The 21,074-nt window shown below is 38.0% G+C and overlaps 1 protein-coding gene across 2 annotated transcripts; it reads right to left on the bottom strand.

The window, feature by feature from the left end:
* Positions 1 to 201: 201 nt before the first annotated feature.
* On the bottom strand, positions 202 to 14,977 carry LOC133301260 (serine/threonine-protein phosphatase BSL3). 2 transcript variants are annotated; one of them, XM_061500878.1, is made up of 22 exons: positions 14,043 to 14,977; positions 12,278 to 12,338; positions 12,091 to 12,169; positions 11,903 to 11,982; positions 11,699 to 11,793; positions 11,499 to 11,598; positions 10,372 to 10,441; positions 7,252 to 7,353; positions 7,081 to 7,162; positions 6,151 to 6,330; positions 5,154 to 5,424; positions 4,831 to 5,068; positions 4,562 to 4,732; positions 3,691 to 3,929; positions 2,855 to 2,939; positions 2,671 to 2,769; positions 2,395 to 2,594; positions 2,235 to 2,310; positions 1,294 to 1,429; positions 1,071 to 1,210; positions 782 to 845; positions 202 to 681 (listed from the first exon to the last, which is right to left on the bottom strand). In XM_061500878.1, the coding sequence occupies exons 1-22, from the start codon at positions 14,467 to 14,469 to the stop codon at positions 677 to 679; spliced, it is 3,000 nt and encodes a 999-aa protein (XP_061356862.1). In that variant the 5' UTR covers positions 14,470 to 14,977; the 3' UTR covers positions 202 to 676. The 2 variants fall into 2 exon arrangements, with proteins under 2 accessions (XP_061356862.1, XP_061356861.1); XM_061500877.1 differs by having other exon boundaries at positions 202 to 845; positions 14,043 to 14,975.
* Between the last annotated feature and the right edge of the window lie 6,097 nt (positions 14,978 to 21,074).

The following is a 21,074-nucleotide window of genomic DNA, read 5'->3' on the forward strand; positions in this document are numbered from 1 at the left end:
GATTTATATATCTCACCATCACAGGAAAAGGAGAAAGAGAAAACTCATTGTCCTCTTGATTCACACACTAGTATCAAAAATCAGTCCTCGCAACTGCCAGACATTGGAGGACACGGTACTTGGTGAACCATATTTAATCCCCCAAGATTTTCACAGCATAAGGAAAAATACAAAATTATATTATCAAAATTCACACGTCTGTGTCATAAAACTTTGATTCACACAAAAATTAATTGTACAAGAAATGGATGAGGACTACACAATGCAACACCTATGATACATGGACCTCTAAGATTTCTGATTTATATATCTCACCATCACAGGAAAAGGAGAAAGAGAAAACTCATTGTCCTCTTGATTCCCACAACAACAAAAAAAAAAAAAAAAAACTTAGGGACAAGGAGTAAAAAATATGTAAAAATTAATGAGAAAAATCCATGAGACAACCATGACCTGGATTTTGTACCAACGGCTCAATTTACAATGGGTGGGGGGAACCCATCTGCAATTTCTAGCTTTATCAAAGTGAACCTAGCAGTAAATACCAACGTTGCTTCTCGAACTTGTATCTTGTAAAGGCCTGCTTGATTCAGCGGGTGAGAACCACCATTATGAAAGCCTTCAAGCTTTCTCTGCGTGTATTAAGATCACAAGCTCCCATACCCCGTAAATGGCGTCATGCTATACACGTAACACCAGAAATCCATGCGATAGCACAAGCCGTTAAGAGTCATAAACAATAGGGGCATTCTTAATGATCACTATATCCAAGCAAGCGAACCTCGGTCATTTGCCACTTGAGGACGGCCTCTAGTTGGTGTTGGTGGTCGGTTAGCATTCAACTCCTGTACATATTTTAACCAAAAAAATTATGTTTAATAACAAAAACTTCAAATAGAATGCTTAATCCCACAAATCCACGCAATAGATTAGCTCAAAATTCACTTAGATGCACTCCTCTATTTGATAGGTGCAAAATTACGCAACACTAAGAGGGAGCCAACTACTTCAAAAATATATATATATATATATATATATATATATATATATATATATATTCGAAGGAATACCTGCATCCATGTATCTTCAATATGACGTTCTGGTGAAGTTTCTGGTGAAGAAATTGCAGGTGGTAATGGATGAATCAGTTTAGGAACCACAACAAGATCTCTGCCCAAAACTAATATTGCCCCAGCATTATTTGCAGTACCTATTGCCACAAGGAAGTGCCAAAATTTAGAAGGGAAAATGATACAAGGAAAAAAGTGCAATATAGAAGCCAGCAACAAATACCACAGTAGTTTGTAGCCGAGAAAAGTGTGATCAGATGTCCCTGGGCAAAACGCTCAAAGCCATCCATCACACATTCATGTGCACGGACAATCAGCTGAAGATCATTGTTGTTGCAAAATTCCATGACCCGATCAGGCTGCAATAGCAAACCTCATTTAGATGAGCATAATAGCAAACCCAAGTTTAAACTCTTAAGGTAGCAAAAGTTTAAAAATTAAGTACAGACATCATCCAAAAGGGCAAGTGCCTGTAATTAACAATAACAATAACGCCCATCATAAAAGGCAATCTTTAAATAAGAAGAAATATCAAGTGCTGGAATTAACAATGGCATCAGCACAGGAGAAGGGAATAAATGTGAAGTACATGCAGTACAACAACTTGAAGCAACAGCACTAAAAAATGGAAGTGATAAGTTTCATTGTCTTTTCAAATTGAAGTCCATACATAAAGCACAGCTTCAAAAATAATTGTTTAATGGATGCATGTTACAATTGCAGAAGTTTTAGGGTACAAACACTGTACATTTGATTTAAAAAGTCTCCAATAATGCTTCAAAATTCAGCACCACCAATACATCAATATGTAAAAAAAATCACTCCCCGTTAAACCCGACTAGCGAGTGTAGGGTGGAAGAAATCCTTGTACGCAGCCTTACCCTTACATAATTGCAAAGAGGCTGTTTCCTGGATTCGAACCCATGACCTTTCAGTCATGAAGGAACAGTCATCACTATGTATTTCTAGAATAATAAAATTAATATATGAGCATTCTAAATTCATCAAGTTCAATCACACAAACCAGTATTAATCGGCATTAATATATAATATTTATCATCTAATCTAGAAACATTGAATCTACTATCTATTTATATCATTATCCTGGCAACTAATAAACAAAATATTAACCATTTCACAAAATAACAGGTCACGATCACTCACCCCAAAAGTAACTAACCCTGGACCTCTAGCATTTGGCCGCAGCCCTTCCACGCTGTCATTCTCTGTAGGATCAGACCTAGATAAACATTTCATGCTGTTATTATCCAAAAGGACACAATAAATTGTCACGAATATGTAAAAATCTTACAAATGCACTAACCATAATAGATCCATAAGCACAATTGATCCTGCTTCCATTGTAATCGGACGCTGAATATTCTCAATTTGCTCCAAATGATTTATTGAACGACCAATACCCCCGTGCATGCAAATAATTTTTTTCTCAATTAGAGCTGCCAGAGGAAGCCAATTAAACAGACGGTTTATCCGGTGCCATGCCCAAATTCCATCTCTCTCACCCTGATCAGCAAATTACAGGGTTGCTTGAGTATTCGATAAGAATAGAATAGATAGTATAGTATATGAAATTACTTACCAGCCTCTCGATGCACTCAATTCGGAAACCAAAAAGGGCATTAATATCTGCAGCTTCATGATTTCCACGTATTAAATGTACATTGTTTGGATACTCAACCTGCAAATTCACATAACCATGCATAAACCTGTTACCATCAAACTTGATAAACAACACAAAATGACGACCTATATATCCAGAGTACCTTTAGAGCAAGCAGAAGGCTTATAGTTTCGAGGCTGTGCTGGCCCCTATCAACATAATCTCCTAGGAATAGATAATCGATATATCTGAGTCATTTACACAAAATTAGCGACAGAAAATCGAATGCCTGAATCACTGGCATTATAATATTGACAACAAAATATTATGCACATGGGGGAAGAAAAAAAACTACTAATCATTTATTCTGTTTTGTTTGTAACTATAAACTCCCAGATCAACATAAAACAATCCAATTGTTTATATGCATTAAATCTGACAATCAATCTAGCAACTAGTAAGCTACACTATCCAATGCAAACTGCCAGGACAAATCCCACTTAGAGCACAACGTTTATAACCATAAACTCTCATATAACATATAACAATTCACCTTAGGTAGATCAGGTTAGGCTAAATGGGTCAAGAAATGGTACCATGAATATAAAATTTGGAAAAGCATGAGACATTTGTAAAATGTATGTGTTGGAAAATCAATCACAATCACAATCACAAGAACTTATGCTCAAGTTAAGATCACAACAATGCATCAAGCCTAGAAAAACTAATAAAGTGACCCTGAATCTAACGAGGGACTCCACAGATGTTCAAACCGAATTATGGTAGCAAACCAGATGGCATAAATAATAATAAAAAGCATATTGTGGTTTTGACATCTTAATACATTGACAACCAAGCTTAGACATCCTGATAAATAACCTATTGAACCAGAGGCTTTAGCTAGAAAACAGACACCGCAATTCACACAATTAGAGGAACATACTATCCATTATTCACATATAAAGCTATCCATGGGAACTAAGGAACTAAGGAACTTACGCTATGTCACCAGCAGTTGATGGTGCCCCATACTCATCAAAGAGGCGCATAAGATCCCCAAACTGCCCATGCAAATCACCAAATATTTTAATTGGTGCCCTAAGCTGTAAGACACTTGGTTCACTAGAAAATATCCGCTCTGCACTGTCACAAAGATCCGCAATTTCATTGCAATCCAAGAAAAACTGCCGGCGAACTGGTGGTTTCCAGCCACGAGGCTTTAATAGGTGTGCTATGACCTATAAAGAAAGTCAAGAATCATCATAAGAAACAAAATTGACATAAGGTGACGCCAATATCTCCGGTGATTCAACAAAATATGTATGAAAAAATCAAAATGGGGATGTAAAAGCAAACCAAGATTAAACACAACGCATTCAGAAAGTTGCCATGAACAGAAGGGGTGTGATAGACTAGACAATGACAACGAAAGGAAAGTGAATGGACATAACTTATCAGATGTTCTGCACCTGACCCATTGATTATGTCTCCAAGATTCGATAGGTCAAGCGGACATTTAATAGTTCATGTTATTTAAAAAAAATAGAAAATAATATAGTGCATCTGATCCATTACCATTGCTGAATTATTAAATAAAAATATGTTCCTTTTGTAAGAGCTTAATTTTGATCAACTAATAGTGTAAAAATTTTGTATACTATCATTCATCTATGTATCGTCACATCATTAACAAGAGGTCGACCATGATAAGAACTATTAAAGAGGTCAAACTCTTTTATGATGTGGCAATATACATGATTAATGATAGTGAAAAAAATGTTACAGCGGGAACAAAATTAAAAACTTCATAATATTATTAGTACGAATATTCTGCACTCAATTATGACTAGTGATAGAGACAAATATGTACCTTCTTAGGGACACTATTGATAGACATCTGCCGATCTAATAATTTTCTAGCTGCCGTTGCATTTTCTGGAGTCCCATAACTGACCCGCCTGCCTTCATTTTCAAACTGATCAATTGAAAGCTGTCTAACCATGCCACCTAATGCTCCACCAGTCTCTGCAGCAACAACCACCTGCAGAAAATTCAAGAGAACAGAGATTGCACTTGAATACTTCATGAAAAACTTGACACAGCATAACTTTTCCTTGGTAATCAAAATGTATTACTCACAGCTCTGTGATGCAGCCTAACTCCACCTTGAGCGATGCTATCTAGCCCTGCAGAATCAGGCTTAATCAAGGAAGATATTTGTTTCCCACTAGGGGTAGCCTCAGCCCCACGGTCTCGGTCAGGCAATTCAACTTCTCCATTCACTTGTCGTGCCTTGGCAGCAGCCAGTGTGGCACTGATAGCTTCAGCTTCTGCAGCTGATGCTTCAACCAGATACTCAACTCCTTTGCTAGTTCGCCTGTGCAAAGTTCTTCACGTGAATAATGAAGCCAAAGAAGTAACATTTTAATACTTGCCCAATAAGATGATAAAAGCTACCATACCTAGATCCTTGAAGCATGGCATTTTCAGTGCTGATATCAGTATATATGTCACCATTTACAGGGGGAGCAACTGGATTCCCCAAAACAACTGCACCATCAGAAGTCGCTTCAGGCATTGTTTGCCTTGTCCCATCATCAACAAATCCATATTGTCCAGATAGCCGTCCCACTTGTAAATCAGATGCAGCTGCTGCAGCAGCATGTGAAGCAGCAGTTGTTGTTTCGGCAGCAGCAAGATCTTCAGCAACAAGTAGATCATCCAGCAAGACTCCTGCAGCATAAACACAATACATTATGGTCAGTCCTGCTCATCATGTGAAAAATTAGAACTCATCCACAAGATAAAATGACAACGTAGGAGAGCAAACATCTCAGCTTGCAAGATGAACAGGGATTGACTGGCCGTGCTCAAGAACAATTCAAACAATAATGTAATCTTAGATCAACAACAAAATATATTGATAAGAGAAGAACAAATTCAGCAACTGTGTTAACGGGAATTCTCTCATAGTTGCTGACTGATGTCATAGCCTGAGCTAATAGTAAACCTAGATGAATAGAAATACCCACAAGTTTCTCTTAACTATCTAGATGTGCTCCTCTCGACTCTATTTTTCCTTGAAACACCAAGCTTTACATGCATCTGATCAACAGCATGTTTGCTATGGCAGTCATACTGTTCGAGCTATTTCATAAGTTTCCATCTCCCAACTTTTTTAGAATCATTTAAGAACTATTCATATACTGGTAAGTGATAGAAGAGATTAACATACTGTAGCTTCTAACTTCAAGTCCAGACAAAAATCCAAAAAACAAATTCCACTAAAATATTACATTAAATAAAACGTGTAAACAAAAGACAGCAAAGAAGCTAAATTGCCATCAGAAAGCAGGCTGACCTAATGAACAACGTTGATCAAAATGTATCATGTCATCCAGCAAATAGGAAATAAATCCCATCAAAACAAATGCAGAAAAAGTTAGTTTTATGACTTACCGCCACGTAAACCACCGTAAAGAAAAATTAGGTCCCCAACAGCAGCCGCTGCATGCCTACAACGCCGAGTCAACTCAACTGAGGCATCCCCACCAGCTGCATCAGCACTGTATCTACCTGTTCTTGGACTGGTAACAACAGATTTTGTATCACACCAAACACCAGCAGCAGTGTCCAACACTACAAACCGAGAAAAAAAATAATTAAACATGTTAAAGATATATAAAACCATCAATATAGCCTCACCCAACAGTTAAAGCTTTTGGGATGAATTGGTTCTTTACATGGTATTAGAGCCTCGGTGTCACGGGTTCGATCGTCACCGCCCCCCATTTAATTAATAATTAATTAAGTCTTGTAGAGTTTCTTAGCACAGGTAAACTGGGCCTAATGCATCATCCACCCTTCAAACCCAATGGGCTCTCGTGTAAGGGGGCGTGTTAGAGATATATAAAACCATTAACGTAGCCTCACCAAACAGCTTAAGCTTTTGGGTTGAATTGGTTCTTTACAAACCATAGCATTCATTGGTATAAAAATAAATCTTGCATTCACATAAAAATATATAAAAAAAGTTTACCATTGGTACAAAATAACTAAAGGCTACAGCAGCAATAGGCACCAGCAAGCTACCCTACAAACAGTAGCTACAACAGTAATGGAATTCCAAAAGTATTTGTTATTGCGTATAACAGATCACCCAGATTTCCACAAGAATATGTTCTTACTTCATTTCACCAAAAAATAAGCCACTCTTCTGTTAAAGATGAAAAATGCATGTACACAAGAGTGGAGGAAGAAGAAACAGAGTAAGAGCATAAAAACCAAGTTTGTAATAAATGCAATCGAGATCAAACAAGGCCAAAAAAAAAAAAAACAGCAGTACCAGTCAAAAAAACTAAAATTTTAAGCTACACCACAATCACAAACCTGCGACACTTGACGAGTCTTCTACCATTCGGCCTCCGCCAAGAGCTCCGCCAGACACATGGAGCCTTGCATTAACAAATACCTAAAACCATTAAACAAGTGAATTATGATACTTGGAATATATAACCAACTAGGAAAAAATAGAATAAAATAAATGAAACTAAATCTCACTGCTGCATGCTGATATCTAGGAGATGGTGAGACACCAGGGGCAATTGCCCATTCCCAACGACCATCTCTATGCTTAGCAAGTCCATATGCACTTGCCAATGGCTGCAATATATAATTCGCGGGGGTAAGGGGAAAGAATAAGACCAGAGCTTAGAAGTAAAACAGTTCACAAGTGTCACAGAAAAATATCTAACAGAAATTTAACAGAATTACATGAAGCCACCAATTCGTGTTTGTCTATAAGAAAATAGGATTGGAAAACAAAAAGCAGAAATTGATAGAAGTAACTATCAATAGACTTATAAAGTCCACATAGACTGGCCACGACTATCAATGCCATCAGCCAGATAGAAAGCGTCCAATTTTTACTTGCAGGTGATGGCCTGTCTAAGCAATTATAGATTTGGTAGAGTTATTGGAACTTCAACAACCAATCATCAAGAAGTACTCCGATAGTTTCTGAGTCTGTTTATTTCAATTCAAATATCAATATGAAAAGCGTTCAATTAGTTATTAGCAGATTCCATCCTATCAAATATCAATATGAAAAGCGTTCAATTAGTTATTAGCAGATTCCATCCTATATATGGTTAAGTCAGATTCTACAATTGAATGTGTGGATACCAAAATTCAGCACATATAGATAATATATTCCAAAGGGAGAGGCTAAATTATGGAGAAAATCATGATATATATATATATATAGGAAAATGTTATACTTACTACCTATTTTTCTTACTACTTGTCACTATTAAATCTTAAACCGTTGATTTCCGTCAATCTAACGATTGTAATTTATTGCAAATTAATAATTAATTAATAAGTATGACCCCCTAAATTACAACCGTTAGATTGACGAAAATCAACGGTTAAGTTAGATTGACGAAAATCAACGGTTAAGTTAGATTGACGAAAATCAACTGTTAAGATTTAGTAGTAAGAAAATAAGTATAACCTCTGTGTGTGTGTGTGCGTGTGCGTGCGTGTGTGCGTGTGTGTGCGTGCGTGTGCGTGCGTGTGCGTGCGTGTGTGCGTTCGTGCGTGCGTGCGTGCGTGCGTGGGTGTGCGTGCGTGTGCGTGTGTGTGTGCGTGTGCGTGCGTGTGTGTGTGCGTGCGTGTGCGTGCGTGTGCGTGTGTGTGTGCGTTCGTGCGTGTGTGATGGGGAATTTTTTGACTCCAGTGTCAGATTACGAAATTTTACTCCCCATCTCAGCAGTTGATTTCCATCTATCTAACAATTACAGTGAAGGGTATTGGGTCTTGGAAACTAGGTGTAAGATATTACCCGGGCAGTTAAGTGGTTACAGCATTTTCTTCTTGACACTTACCTCTTTATGGCAGCAAGTTATTAACAGCAAGTATAGTTTAGATCAGAATGGATAGGGAAGTCAAACCAGTGATTAATTCTACTTACACTAATCCATGGATGTTCATCTTTCAGGGATATTTTTCTTTTAGACCACTGAACCAATGTGATGGCACTCATATCAAGTTTTAGGAGGATTCCTGGGTCGAAAATGTGTCCTTCCTTGACTCTATAATCTTTCTACTGTAGATGACTCCTCCCATAAATAGTTTCTATTGTACTTGGTCCTTATTAAATTGGGATTTTCACTTTAGCAAATCTTGAGTGATATGGAGGTGGATAAGGTAAGTAATCATCATTTTTTGCTTGAGTCAAATCACTTTTGTGCATATTCTGACAGGTCAGTTTGAATTCAGGACTCTTCTGGATTATTCTCTTGCTTATCAATTGATGGACCTCAAAACAAGACTTGTAATATCAAATTGAAGTTTCTGGAGGCTGCGCTCCTCACAGCAACACAAATGCAGCAAAACCAGAAATTTAAGACAACACCCAAGCTATGGAAGTCTGTAACAGAGGACTAACCAACCCAGAAAAGGAAAAGAAAAATGACCGAGACCTGGCCACCCAGAATCTCAATCCTTTCCTAATTACCCAAATCAGAAAACACATACCCCCCCCCCCCCCCCCCCAGTTCCCCACTGCTCTTCTACCACTACTTTTGGCCCTATTAGAATACTGCTTCTAAAAACAATTATTTTGTTTTCAGAACAAAAAAACCCGTTTAATAAAGCATGTTTTGTAAAAATTGTTTTAAAAATTGTAACTATTTTTTTGTTTTTAGAATCAAATTTAGAGAACATGTCTGAGTTGTTTTTGTTTTGTGTTTTGACTTTTAACTTTCAAAACAAAAAAACAAAGAAAACACATGTTTTCATAACTATTCTACAAAACAGCTTTAAGAACAAAAAAACCATAACACAATCAAACAGACCCTTTATCCCCTCATCATTCTGTTCTGCAGCTTTTTCCATTTTCTCCACTTCTCCACTATTTTCTTGCCACCTGGACTGCTTGATAACCAGCTCACCTCCTTTTCATGACTTGGCTCATTTGGTGGCCCATTCCCCACATCTCCTATCACTGCTTTCTTCCTTCTGCCATATCTTCATTTAAATGGCTCACCATCCATCTTCCAATTTCTCACACTCTTCCCAAACTGTTGAAGTTTCCTACTAGAAAAATTATATGAAAGTCAAAGCTCACTCTAAAGTGAAGTCCTTTGCTTGGACAGCATTTCCAAACAGGATTATTACAAATTATTTGCTATAGATTCACAGGCCTAGCATTGCTCTCTCCCTAGACATGGGTCACGCGCAAGTCAAGCTCATAAATAGTGTAACATTTATTTCTGAATTGAGAGGCAACCACCCTTTTATGAATCAATCCAATTTGCAAAAGGTATTGACTATCCTGCCACACTCCTAGTATCCCGGTTTTGTTTGTTTTTAGATTTTTGTTCAACTCTTGAGGATACCTCATCCTTCCCCTGCGGGACTTCTCTTCTCTTTATTAATATTTCTTTATAAATCAATCAGGCATACACAGACCTACCCAGTGATCAGACTTGTGCAAGGTAGCTTAGGATAAAGGAAAAAGTAACTCTTCTCTTCACCAAAGATAATTAACTCTTGTTAGGCCACCACAGATGAAAGCCATATGCAAGGGGAATAAGGGAAAGTTCTATCAAAAGATTCCCAGGCAAACCAAATCAATAGAATGAGAGAGTGTAAAATTCTGAATAGATGACTCACAACACTATTGGCATCCCTCCCTCCACAAAGCAGAAGAAGCCCATCAGAGCGTGCACTTGCAGTTGCATACCTACTCAAAAGTAAATGACAAAACAGCAACTCAACCCCACATTATAAAAATTTCAAGCACAATGATAGCCAACTTAAATAAATACAAGGAAAGTTTAACAGAGTTATTCGATGACATCTACCAAGGTTCTTAAAGTACTCTCTTGTGCTAACAAAAATTACAGCAATAATGAGCTTACTTCATTCAGAAACACAACACTAAAGCTAATCAAGACTTTGACAAAACTTTTCATTATCAATCAAATGATAAGCAAATTACAGAAGAAAAAAGCTCCTCTGAAGTGAGTTTGTCTTCAAAGCGAGCAAGGGGGTATACACCCTTAGTGGATTAAAATCATGAAGCACTTTATTAAATCAAAGGTGGATACACCCTAGCTCACTTTAGAGGAGCCTTTTCCATTACGTAATAATTCAGCATTTCAATTTTCACTCCTCTGCAATTTCATTATCTTCACACATAAAAGCAACCACAAAATAAAGGTGATCCTACTTTAAAATCAAACACCTCTCAAACTGAAGAAAGAATAAAGCAATGATCAAGCAATAAACCTACCCAAATCTACGAGGCAATAGTAAACCAATGGATATTATGCTTGACATGTCAGAACAAATGAAAATTACAGAAAATTCGATTTGCACTGATTTTGTAGAAATAAAGTCAAATTTTATTTACTAAAAGAAATGAAGAGGGAGATAAACAGAACAATATAAACACATTAAAGACATTGACCTTAGACATTAAAATAGTTTAAAACTGGGGGCAACCATCTTGGTGACATCCAAAATCACACAATATGATATCAAGTAAAACGAAGTTAACAAACAAACTTGATCCACAAAAACATATAATCCAATGAACCAGCATATCTACATAAATGCACAAACTGAAAATGAAGGGTTTTAATCTATTTACTCGATTGCAATCACTTAATGACAGCCCTCAGAACCTAGTTCAAGACTACAGAGCAGGAAAAAGCTATAATATTCAGTGTTTAAACTGATATGTACACTTAAGTCAAAATATTAGTCGAGAAAGGTAGATTTCAAGGACACAGTACATGCATGGAGGTGGACCTTCTCCTTCTGGCTCCAACTTGCGCCATTCATAAGGCTTGGCCGCCGTGTCCAAGGCCCATACATCAGCCAAAGGTCTCTTTCCTGGAAAGCAGGGACGAAAAATGTAACATCCAATAAATTTGAACTCGGAGAGCAAACATCCAAGGCAAAGAATGTAAAAGGGCTAGCATTTGGGTAGTACCATCATTTCCTCCAATTGCCATGAGATACCTCTGCCCCACCAAAGCCATAACATGTCCATAACGTGGCCCTGGTCCCGGGCCCGGAACACCAACTCTACATAACATTCAGAACCCACTGTATCAGATAAATGTCTTCTTTTTTTTTTTGGTGTTGGGGGGGGGAGGGGGGGATGGGATGAAATGTGATAGGTTACTAGTCTAACCTATGCCATCGTGGCCGATGCTGAGTGAGGTCAAGAACATGAAGGTCCTCTGCTGACAATCCAGCAGGACCAATGCCACCCTATTTTACAGTGCAATATTCCACTAAGTAAGAATTAAGCTAATCATTTAAAGAAAGGAAAAATTAACCAAAACGAAGTTAACATAAAAGATACCCTCTCCACTATACCTGAATAACTACCATCGTTCCCACAGCAGTCGCCACGTGTGCTGCCCTTGGGGTTGGAGGCTCTCCAAACGGAGTTATCCTGCATTGAATTTTCCTTTTAAGCACTAAAGCAAAGTACATAAGGCCATACAACCATTACTTTAAGCCTTGATGAAGACTGGAAAAAATCACCTAGTACTAAGCTTACCTAGACCATTTATTAGTCAAGACATCATAACAGTGGACATCAGCAGTGGCACCAGCTAAACCTGCAGAGCAAACGAAATATACCAATCATGAAAAATTTCAAGCATAAACACTTACTGATCCAATCAGTATCAATTCTTATCCAGATGAAAAAATGAATAAAATCTAGACAAATCACTGTTATCTTGCAGCATCTCTCTAAAGATGAGCAGATGTTGCCAAATTCCCATCAAATTAGGAATGTTTGCACTTAATCAAGTTTTCAGTATTTAGTTTCTGACACTGGCATGTACCAGAAAAAATAAACATTGACAGCATCCTACTTGGATGACTTGAATTTTAAGAATTAGAATAAAAATTATATGGACCTTCAAATGACTTACAAAAGTACAATGGCTAAATTATGATATAGGGCATGCACATTATATGGAGACAGGAATTGAATTGTTTAGCTGGAACCTTGGTACTTGTGGCCTAAATGATAAACCAAGCATTCTTAATCTGGTTATCTCATTTTCCTTCTTTGATCGGCAATAGTATATTAAATAATATTGACATGTTCAAAAAGAATAAATTATTACACCAAAAACAGCAACATCCATCACTTCATTCTGTGATTTATGAGGAACCAAACATTCAGCTATTCAAAAAATAAACAAAGCAGCCACATATGCAAACAATGAAACAACCATCTCTCAAAAGATTTAACAGTTTCTTTTTGTGAATCCAAAATTTTCATTGACTACAAAGAATGTTACCATGATACATTACTATCCACATCTTAAACAAAAAAGTTTAGCAGTATATATATGACATACACAACAGCCAAGGGAGGCAATAGGAAAAGGGGAAATAAAAGATTCAGACAAAAACAATCATGCACGGTCTACAGCAAGTTGGATTGGGGTTCAATGGCCCAACCCAGCTATGAGTGAAGCCATAAATGATAATGAAATAGAATTCTGGCACGCAAATTAACAAAGCGGGACTGAGGCAGTAAATATAATTAAGTGGATTGGAATGGAATGAAACAGAATGAAGTGAAGTGAATGACAATAAAGGAAAGAACCACCGAATCCATTGTTTGAACACACTATATTGTAGGAAGCAAAGAAAGTCAATAATGAATTGTTCCCCGATGACATATTTTTCCTCCACTTCTTGTCCCGTAAAAGGGGGGCGAAAAGCCATGCGAATGGAAATGTTTTAAAATGAAATTTTATAAACTTCAAATCTTACCCACCAACCACTAAAAAGGAAACAAAGTTATAAAACAACAAAATTTGTAAAAATTCAATAGATTCGCAACTCAATTTTATTGCATTGTGTTCCCAAGATGAAGTATCCAAAGCAAGGTTTACGAAAGCCATAGTTTCTATGACCAGAAATACTTAGTTCATAAGGCCCAAAGACCAAAAAGATGCCACGAAAATTGAATAGGCCTAAAAAACTCATCCCTCTGTCATCGTATTTGCATTTATATGAACTAAAACCACAATGTAATTGGAGTCTTTGCATTTTTATTTTTATTTTTAATAATTGGAGTCTTTGCATTTAAGCATCTATAATAACTAGACAAAAACAAAAACCCTATTCGTGCAGCGAAATATATTTCAGCTTTAAAACACATCAAGCATGCAAAGCGCATGGCATAAATTTCCAGATTCTACTCACACTAACAATACCAAATTTCAAAGTACTCAGCAACTGATGCATCTACGTTACTTATTGTTTTTAGGGAAAACACAAGGACGTAAAATACATACGTATGCCAGCATTTCCAGCGGATGAAGGAGTCCCTGAAGCCGCAGAATTCCCTTCAAGAGCAGTGGCACCGCCGAACAAAATCAGTCTCGTACCAATGTACCCGGGCGTGCCCTCCTCTCCCACTGCCGCAACTGCCGTCAGCGTGTGGCCGCACCGCGGCCCTGGACCATCCTCTTTCTTCTCCAAAATCGCATTCACCACTGAGTAAGTCGGCGCGAGCCTCGGACCAACTACCGGACTTCCCTGCACCTGAGCAGCCGCCGTTACCTGCTGTTGCTGTTGCTGCTGCTGCTGCACCGGCGGTTGCGCCGGAGATCCGCCGCCCGACGATGACAAAGGCGGCTCCACTAGCTGCTCTCTATCGGGATGGTTCTCCACCGCAGGATCGTGATCGGTCTCCGGCACCATCGAGGAATCAACATCCATTGCTTTAACCCTAATATTCGAGCAATTCCGCCAAGATCGAAGCTATAATTCCCGCGAAATCGCATCCCGAACCACCATTTCGATTCGGTTCCAAAAATTCCAAACGCCGCACAATTGAAAACCCTAACTCAAATCCTCCACTCCTCAATTCCGAGGAAATTCTCTCTCTCTCTCTCTCTCTCCGAAACTCGAAGGAAGGAAAGAAGCGGTGAATGAAAGGAACGAAACGAAACGACGGAAGAGACAATCGCTAACCCAAAGAGCAAAAAATAAAATTAATAAAAATAACTAAAAACAAAACAAAACCCAATTACTTTCACAAAGATGAAGAGATTGTGTCTTTCTCTATTAGTTTTTTTTTTTTCTGGCTTTACAATTTTTTAAAAAAATATATATATAATTTTGGAGGGTGTGTGTTTATTGATATTCAGTTGTGTAGAAGAGAAAGGTGCACTTGGTGACCGGAATGAGCCGGTAGGGTGTGTGTACGGAAGAAGTTGGGGACGGCAACAGAGCGGAGAACGGAGGAGGAGTAACCGGTATAACCGGGGATTGGTTTAACTATCTACGGTGTTCACCGGTTCCTAATTCTAAGGAAGGGTTTGCCTTATACAAGAGGGGTTGACAACTCAGCAAGTTAAGAAGGTGACCCCACCATTTTGGTTCTATCTTTTTTATCCCATTCTTACCAAAAACACTATATTTGAGAGGTTTTTTTCTTTTTTATCTGATATTATTTGGGAGTTTTTAGTTAAGAAAAGAGAGAATGATATGACGAATTGAAAACAAAAAGAAGAAGAAAAAACGATTAATTTGTATATGCTTTTATCATGTTATTGTTGAAGTAGATATTTTATGAACAGAGCAGTACGAATGTATTTAAACTGGAAAATGAAAAAGAAAATAACAATCAGTATTTGTGATTAAAAAATATTTAGTAAGTATTTAAATCAATTTATCTGGAAATTAAATTATTTTATCTTTTATAAATATATATTTTCAAAATAATCAAATTCAAACATGCTCTTATACTAATAGTTTATATATTGAACTAAACAAAGATATCCGGAATTTTGTAGGACTCATATATGGATATTAACATTGAAGTTTTTTTTTTTTTTTTTGGTAAGCATTAACATTGAAGTTTTAATAATAAATCGTAAAGACACAATTACAGAAATAGTCGTTAAGTAATTTTTAAAATATTTATATCTTGTGTGTGTGCCATTTATTTATTTTTTATCTCATATTTAATCTTAAACCGATCGGTATTTGGTATTCAATAGCGCACTTGCATGTGAATTTATGAGAATTTACCTATGTATGTTCTATTTTCTCTTCTTTAAAAACTTGTCAAATTTCATATTTATATTATTTATTTTTCATTTTTCTCGTGTTTAAGCTGACTTATTCTGTCATAGAATAATAAATTTTTCATATCAGTATTGACTTAAATACACATCATTTAAAAAAAAAAAACGAGACATGGAATCAACGGCCACTGACAAATTTGTATTCAATCACGAAATTAAATAATTAGAACCCTTAAATAGGAGTGAAATAAATGATCAAAATTAAAAATATAAGTTACATTTAGGGGTGAAAGTGGGTCAGGCCGGCCTACGGCCTAATCTATATCAGGTCGGGTTTGGCCTATTACATATAGGGTGTGCATGACAATCATTCTATTCCCTAGCACTGTTTTTGAAAAGAAATAATTATTTTCTATTTATGTGTCTTGGAACAGTTTTTGAGAAAAAAAATGTGTTTGATAACATGCTCTATTTTTATTCTGAGAATGAGAAATGTTTTTGATAACACAACAAATAATATAATAAAAACTAATTCCTATTAAATATAAAAAAATTTCGGATCATCACATTTCTTTCCATATGGTGTGATTGTGGTGTTGGTGGCGGCAGTGGCATGGTGGCGGCGGCGGCGGTATGGTAGTGATGGTAGCAGTGGCATGGTGAAGATAGTGGTGGTGGTTGTGACGACAGTGGCTGCGACGATGGCGGTGGTAATGGCGGCGGCGATGGCGGTGGCGACGGTGGTAGTGGTGGGGATGGTGGTGGTGGTGGTGGAGGTGACGACAGTGACTGCGACAATGGTGATAGGTATGGTGGTTGGTGGCGGCAACAATAGTAGCAGTGGCATGGTGGTGATGGTGGCTGTGGCTGTGGCGGTGGCGGAGGTGGTAGGTGACAGTGGTGGTGGTGGTGGTGGTGATGGTAGTGGCGGGGGTGGTGACGGTAATGGTTGTGACGATGGTGGTGGTGGTTGGTGGCGGCGGCAACGACGCCGGTGGTGGTGACGGTAGTGACTGTGGCAATGATAGTGGGGGTTGGTGACAATGGTGGTGATGGTACTGGTGGCGTCGTGGTGGTGGTAGTGGTGGCAGTGTCGTATAATGGCGATGGTGGCGGTGACGACAATGGTTGCGATAATGGTGGTGGTGGTTGATGGCGATAGTGGTGGTGGTGACTGTGACGGTGATGGTGGTGGTGGTGGCGGCGACGGTGATAGTTGTGGTGGTGGTGACGGTGGCATGGTGGTAGTGATGGATGGAGGTGGTGGTAATGGTGGCGGTGGCATCGTGGTGGTGAGGGGTGGTGACGACGACACTAGTGGTACGATAGTGGCAGTAGTCGTGTCGGGATTATGGTGGTGGTGGTGATGATGGTAGAGGTGGAGAGTGATTGAGAGAGATAAGTCTTTCTCATTTTGTGCCCGAGAACAAAAAAGTAGAAATTTTCTGATTTTTTTTTCTATTCCCCAGCACAAAAATTAAACCGGTTCATCCCGGGAACAAAAAAATAAACTGATTTTACCAAACAAGTTTCCTATCCATTTCTGTTCCCGGGAACAGAAATTAAAAAAGAATTGATTCCGGGAAGGTTGTCATGCACACCCATAGTCAAATAGAACAGGCTCGGGCTTTTAAAGAAACCTATTTAAAAAGTAGGTGATAGGCTCTTTTTTTACATATCAAGCCTATAAACCTACAGGCCGGTCTATCTCATATTATTTATTTTAAATAAAAAAATAATATTATTAATAGTAATACCAAATGGTAATAGTTCAGTTGGTGCATGTGAGCTAAGTAGGTGGTGGAATGACTTAGGTTCGATCCGTCACCAATACTATCTTAAGAGTGGCATAAAATTTGTATCAATCTCTACACTATCTTCAGAATCAACATTTAGTGTTGGAAGAAGAGTTTTTAATGCCTATCGTTCTACCTTGGTTGAAGATACCATCCGAGCTTTAATATACGGTGAAGATTTGCTACGTAATAGGTATGACTTGAGGAAAAAATAAAAGGTATAAATATAATCAATTGAAATTATTTTATAATTTAATTATATTCGATTAAATTTTAATATAAATTTGAATTTATTTTTTATGTAGGAAGAACCAACATCTTAGCACGTGAGATTGCCTATATAATTCTTTTAAAAGATTTATTGTTTCTTAATCTTATTTTTTTTGTTTCTATTCTTTATTCTTGTTTTTTGTTTTCTATATTTATAAATTGTTTGCCAACTTATATAATCTTGGAATTGTATTTGTAGGGGAGAGAATATGAAGAGAAATTTTTGGCTACTACAAGCATCATGATGTGTTTGTTGGATTCATGTAGTTATTTTAATTTACATAGTATAGATTTATTTGTCGGATCTGATGAAATATATGTTATTTAGTTTGAGCATTTTGCATTTGAAAGTGACTTTAAAATGTCTTTTTTTTAATATTAAGTAGTATTTTATTTGTCGTGTCAACTTTTTTAATATAAAATTTTTATTTTAATACTCATATACAAAAATAAAAAAGAAAACAAATTTATGACAAAGGTATTTTATACATATGGAGGCAAAAATGAGTTCCCATAAACTCTCAAATTGAATATTATTATATATTAATGAAAATGTAAAATGGAATTAAAAGCACTAAAAAATTTATAAAATAAGATTTATTTCAAATTTTTATTTTATTTATTTTTTAAACGGATTGATCTGTCAACCTAGTATAAAACAAAATGCATTGATATTTCAAAACTACTTTTAAGAGCAGACCAACCCGCTCTGCCTCGTTTTTATTGTTTGGCAGTGGATTGGCCCACATTGCCATCTTTAGGCCAACGTAAATGGTTAAAATAATATTCGATAAAATTGATTTAATATTTTATTTAAGGAATAAACTGTAACCTAGAAATACAAATTGACAAAATGAAAGATATAAAAATAATTTTTTCTATGATCTAAATACTCGTTACTTATTAAAAGTGTATTTTATGTCAGTAGGAATTAAAAAAAATGTGATATCAATTTTATTTTTATTTTTTTATAAAAGTTCTTTCTAGGTACTGTTGTGGATATATATCATATCCTAACTACCTAGCTAAGAATTAATCAAAGGATAAACACTTAATTATCCTAACAATATTAAAAAGCAAGATACTTATGTTAGAATCCTTATCTCAACAGAAAGAAAGTTGAATCCTACCATAACTAGCAGATCTACACAAACACTAGAGGTAACCCTTATAAATAAAAGGCTAAAGACCACAGGTACACAATTTTTGACCTATTTACTATTGTTGCCATCATTGTGCACACACCCATGTTTTGGCTATAAGCCTATTGCTTGTGCGCAGTGATTGGAATATTGGCTATAAGTCAACTACGGTACCTATCTTTACGGTATCTCTGAGCGCATACCATTCGGTATAGCAATTAGGTCTTCTAGGACCTAACATTGGCGCCGTCTGTGGGAATGTTAAATTTCGATTCCCATTCCACGATGACGAACATCCGTTCGACGTCCAGCAACGCTCAGCCCCTACCGTCGTCATATCAGTCTGCCCTCGGTTATCTCCAATCGACTTCAGAACCAGTTTTGGTGGAGGTGCAAGTCGGAGAGGTCGGCACAGAGCAACCACCCTACATGACCCAGGGCAACCCAATGGCGAAGTCTGCACGTCCGCAAAATGACCAGCCCAGAAGTGAGGATCACGTTGTTACTACCGCCATGAATGCAATCCTGCAAAGGTTACATGAAATGGAGAACAGGTTCCTGGCTCAACAAAGGCTGAATGCCCAGAGGATGGAGGCATTTGAGGCCGATCTGCGAAACCAAAACACTGAAGGCCGAGCTGGAAGAGCAAGAACTGAAGGACCGGAGCATCAGAACAGGCCCAGTTCAAACTGAAGGACCGGAACGTCAGAACTCGGCAGCTGAAAATGTCTGAGATCCTCACCACGACAACCAGCATGAAGGAGGAGGACATGGCAACAACCAAGGAGATAACTATCTCCACGCTAAAGAGGCTAATGATAGCCCGTTTACTGAGAGGCTCATGAACTTGGCAATTCCGTTGAGGTTCAAAAGTGCCAAGATACCTCCATATGACGGAAGTCAGGATCCAGACACCCATCTGGAGGCATTCAAGACCGAGATGTTGTTTAACGGGATAACTGGACCTATTAAGGCCAGAATCTTTGCTACGACCTTGACAGGTCAAGCGATGGCATGGATAACTAGGCTCCCCAGGAACTCAGTTGATTCATTTGAGGACCTGGCTTGAACGTTCCGATTGAACTTTGCCACGAGTAAAGCGCACACTATGCCAGCCTATGCTTTAGGAAGAATTCGGCAAAAGGAGAATGAAACATTAAGAAAGTACCTCGATCGATTCAAGGATGATGCCCTCAAGGTTCGAAACCTGACTGAGCCGGTCCACCTGCACTTAATCATTTCGGGATTAGATGGCGACTCTCCACTCGCAAAATCCATCTATAAGAACCCGATTAACGATCTGGAGGAGTTTTGACGAAGGTCGAACAAATACATCGACGTTGAGGATATGCAGAAGGCTTATGGTGAGTCCAGGGGGCGAAGCACGAATCGTGGAAGTCCAATCAAGAAAAACAAAGATAGAGATCAGATAGGGTCAAAGAAAGGAGCCGACTCTCATGACAAGAGGTCGGACGAACGATATCTGAGAACCAAATACGACAATTACATACCATTAAACATGTCTAGATCTCGGATATGGAAAGAGGTGGCTCAAACCGAGATGCGTAATGTCGAAAGGCCTCGACCCCTCAAAAGCAAGGGTGGCTTGGACAGAAACAAGTATTGTGCTTTTCACGATCAGAAGCACATTGACAAGCACTACGGATAACTGCTGGGATCTCCGGGATGCCATTGAGAAGCACATCAGATAAGGAAAGTTGAAGCAATACATCATCCTAACTCAGGGCAAGAAAAATGGCAAGCAAAGGCAAAGAAGCCGGAGCAGGAGTCATAGCCCGAAGAGGGAGAAGAGGAAAGATCGTGAACAAGACCGCCCTCCTAAGGGCAAGAAGGTCGAAGACAAAGATGAAGAGTTCTAAGAAGCTGAATTTGAGTGCAATGTGATAAGTGGAGCCTTGGGCGGAGGAGGTGACACTGCAAATGCTAGAAGAAAATACCTAAAAAAAGTCATGTCGGTTAGAGACAGACCAACCATCAAAGGAAGAGCCAATAATCCTGCTCCCCCAAGGTTGTTCTTTACTGAAGAGGACCTAGAAATGGTCGTACCCAGACATACTGATGGT

The sequence above is a fragment of the Gastrolobium bilobum genome, unplaced genomic scaffold, assembly GCF_033153095.1.
Source record: "Gastrolobium bilobum isolate Gb01-03AN ecotype WA unplaced genomic scaffold, APGP_CSIRO_Gbil_v1 utg27625, whole genome shotgun sequence".
NCBI lineage: Eukaryota > Viridiplantae > Streptophyta > Magnoliopsida > Fabales > Fabaceae > Gastrolobium > Gastrolobium bilobum.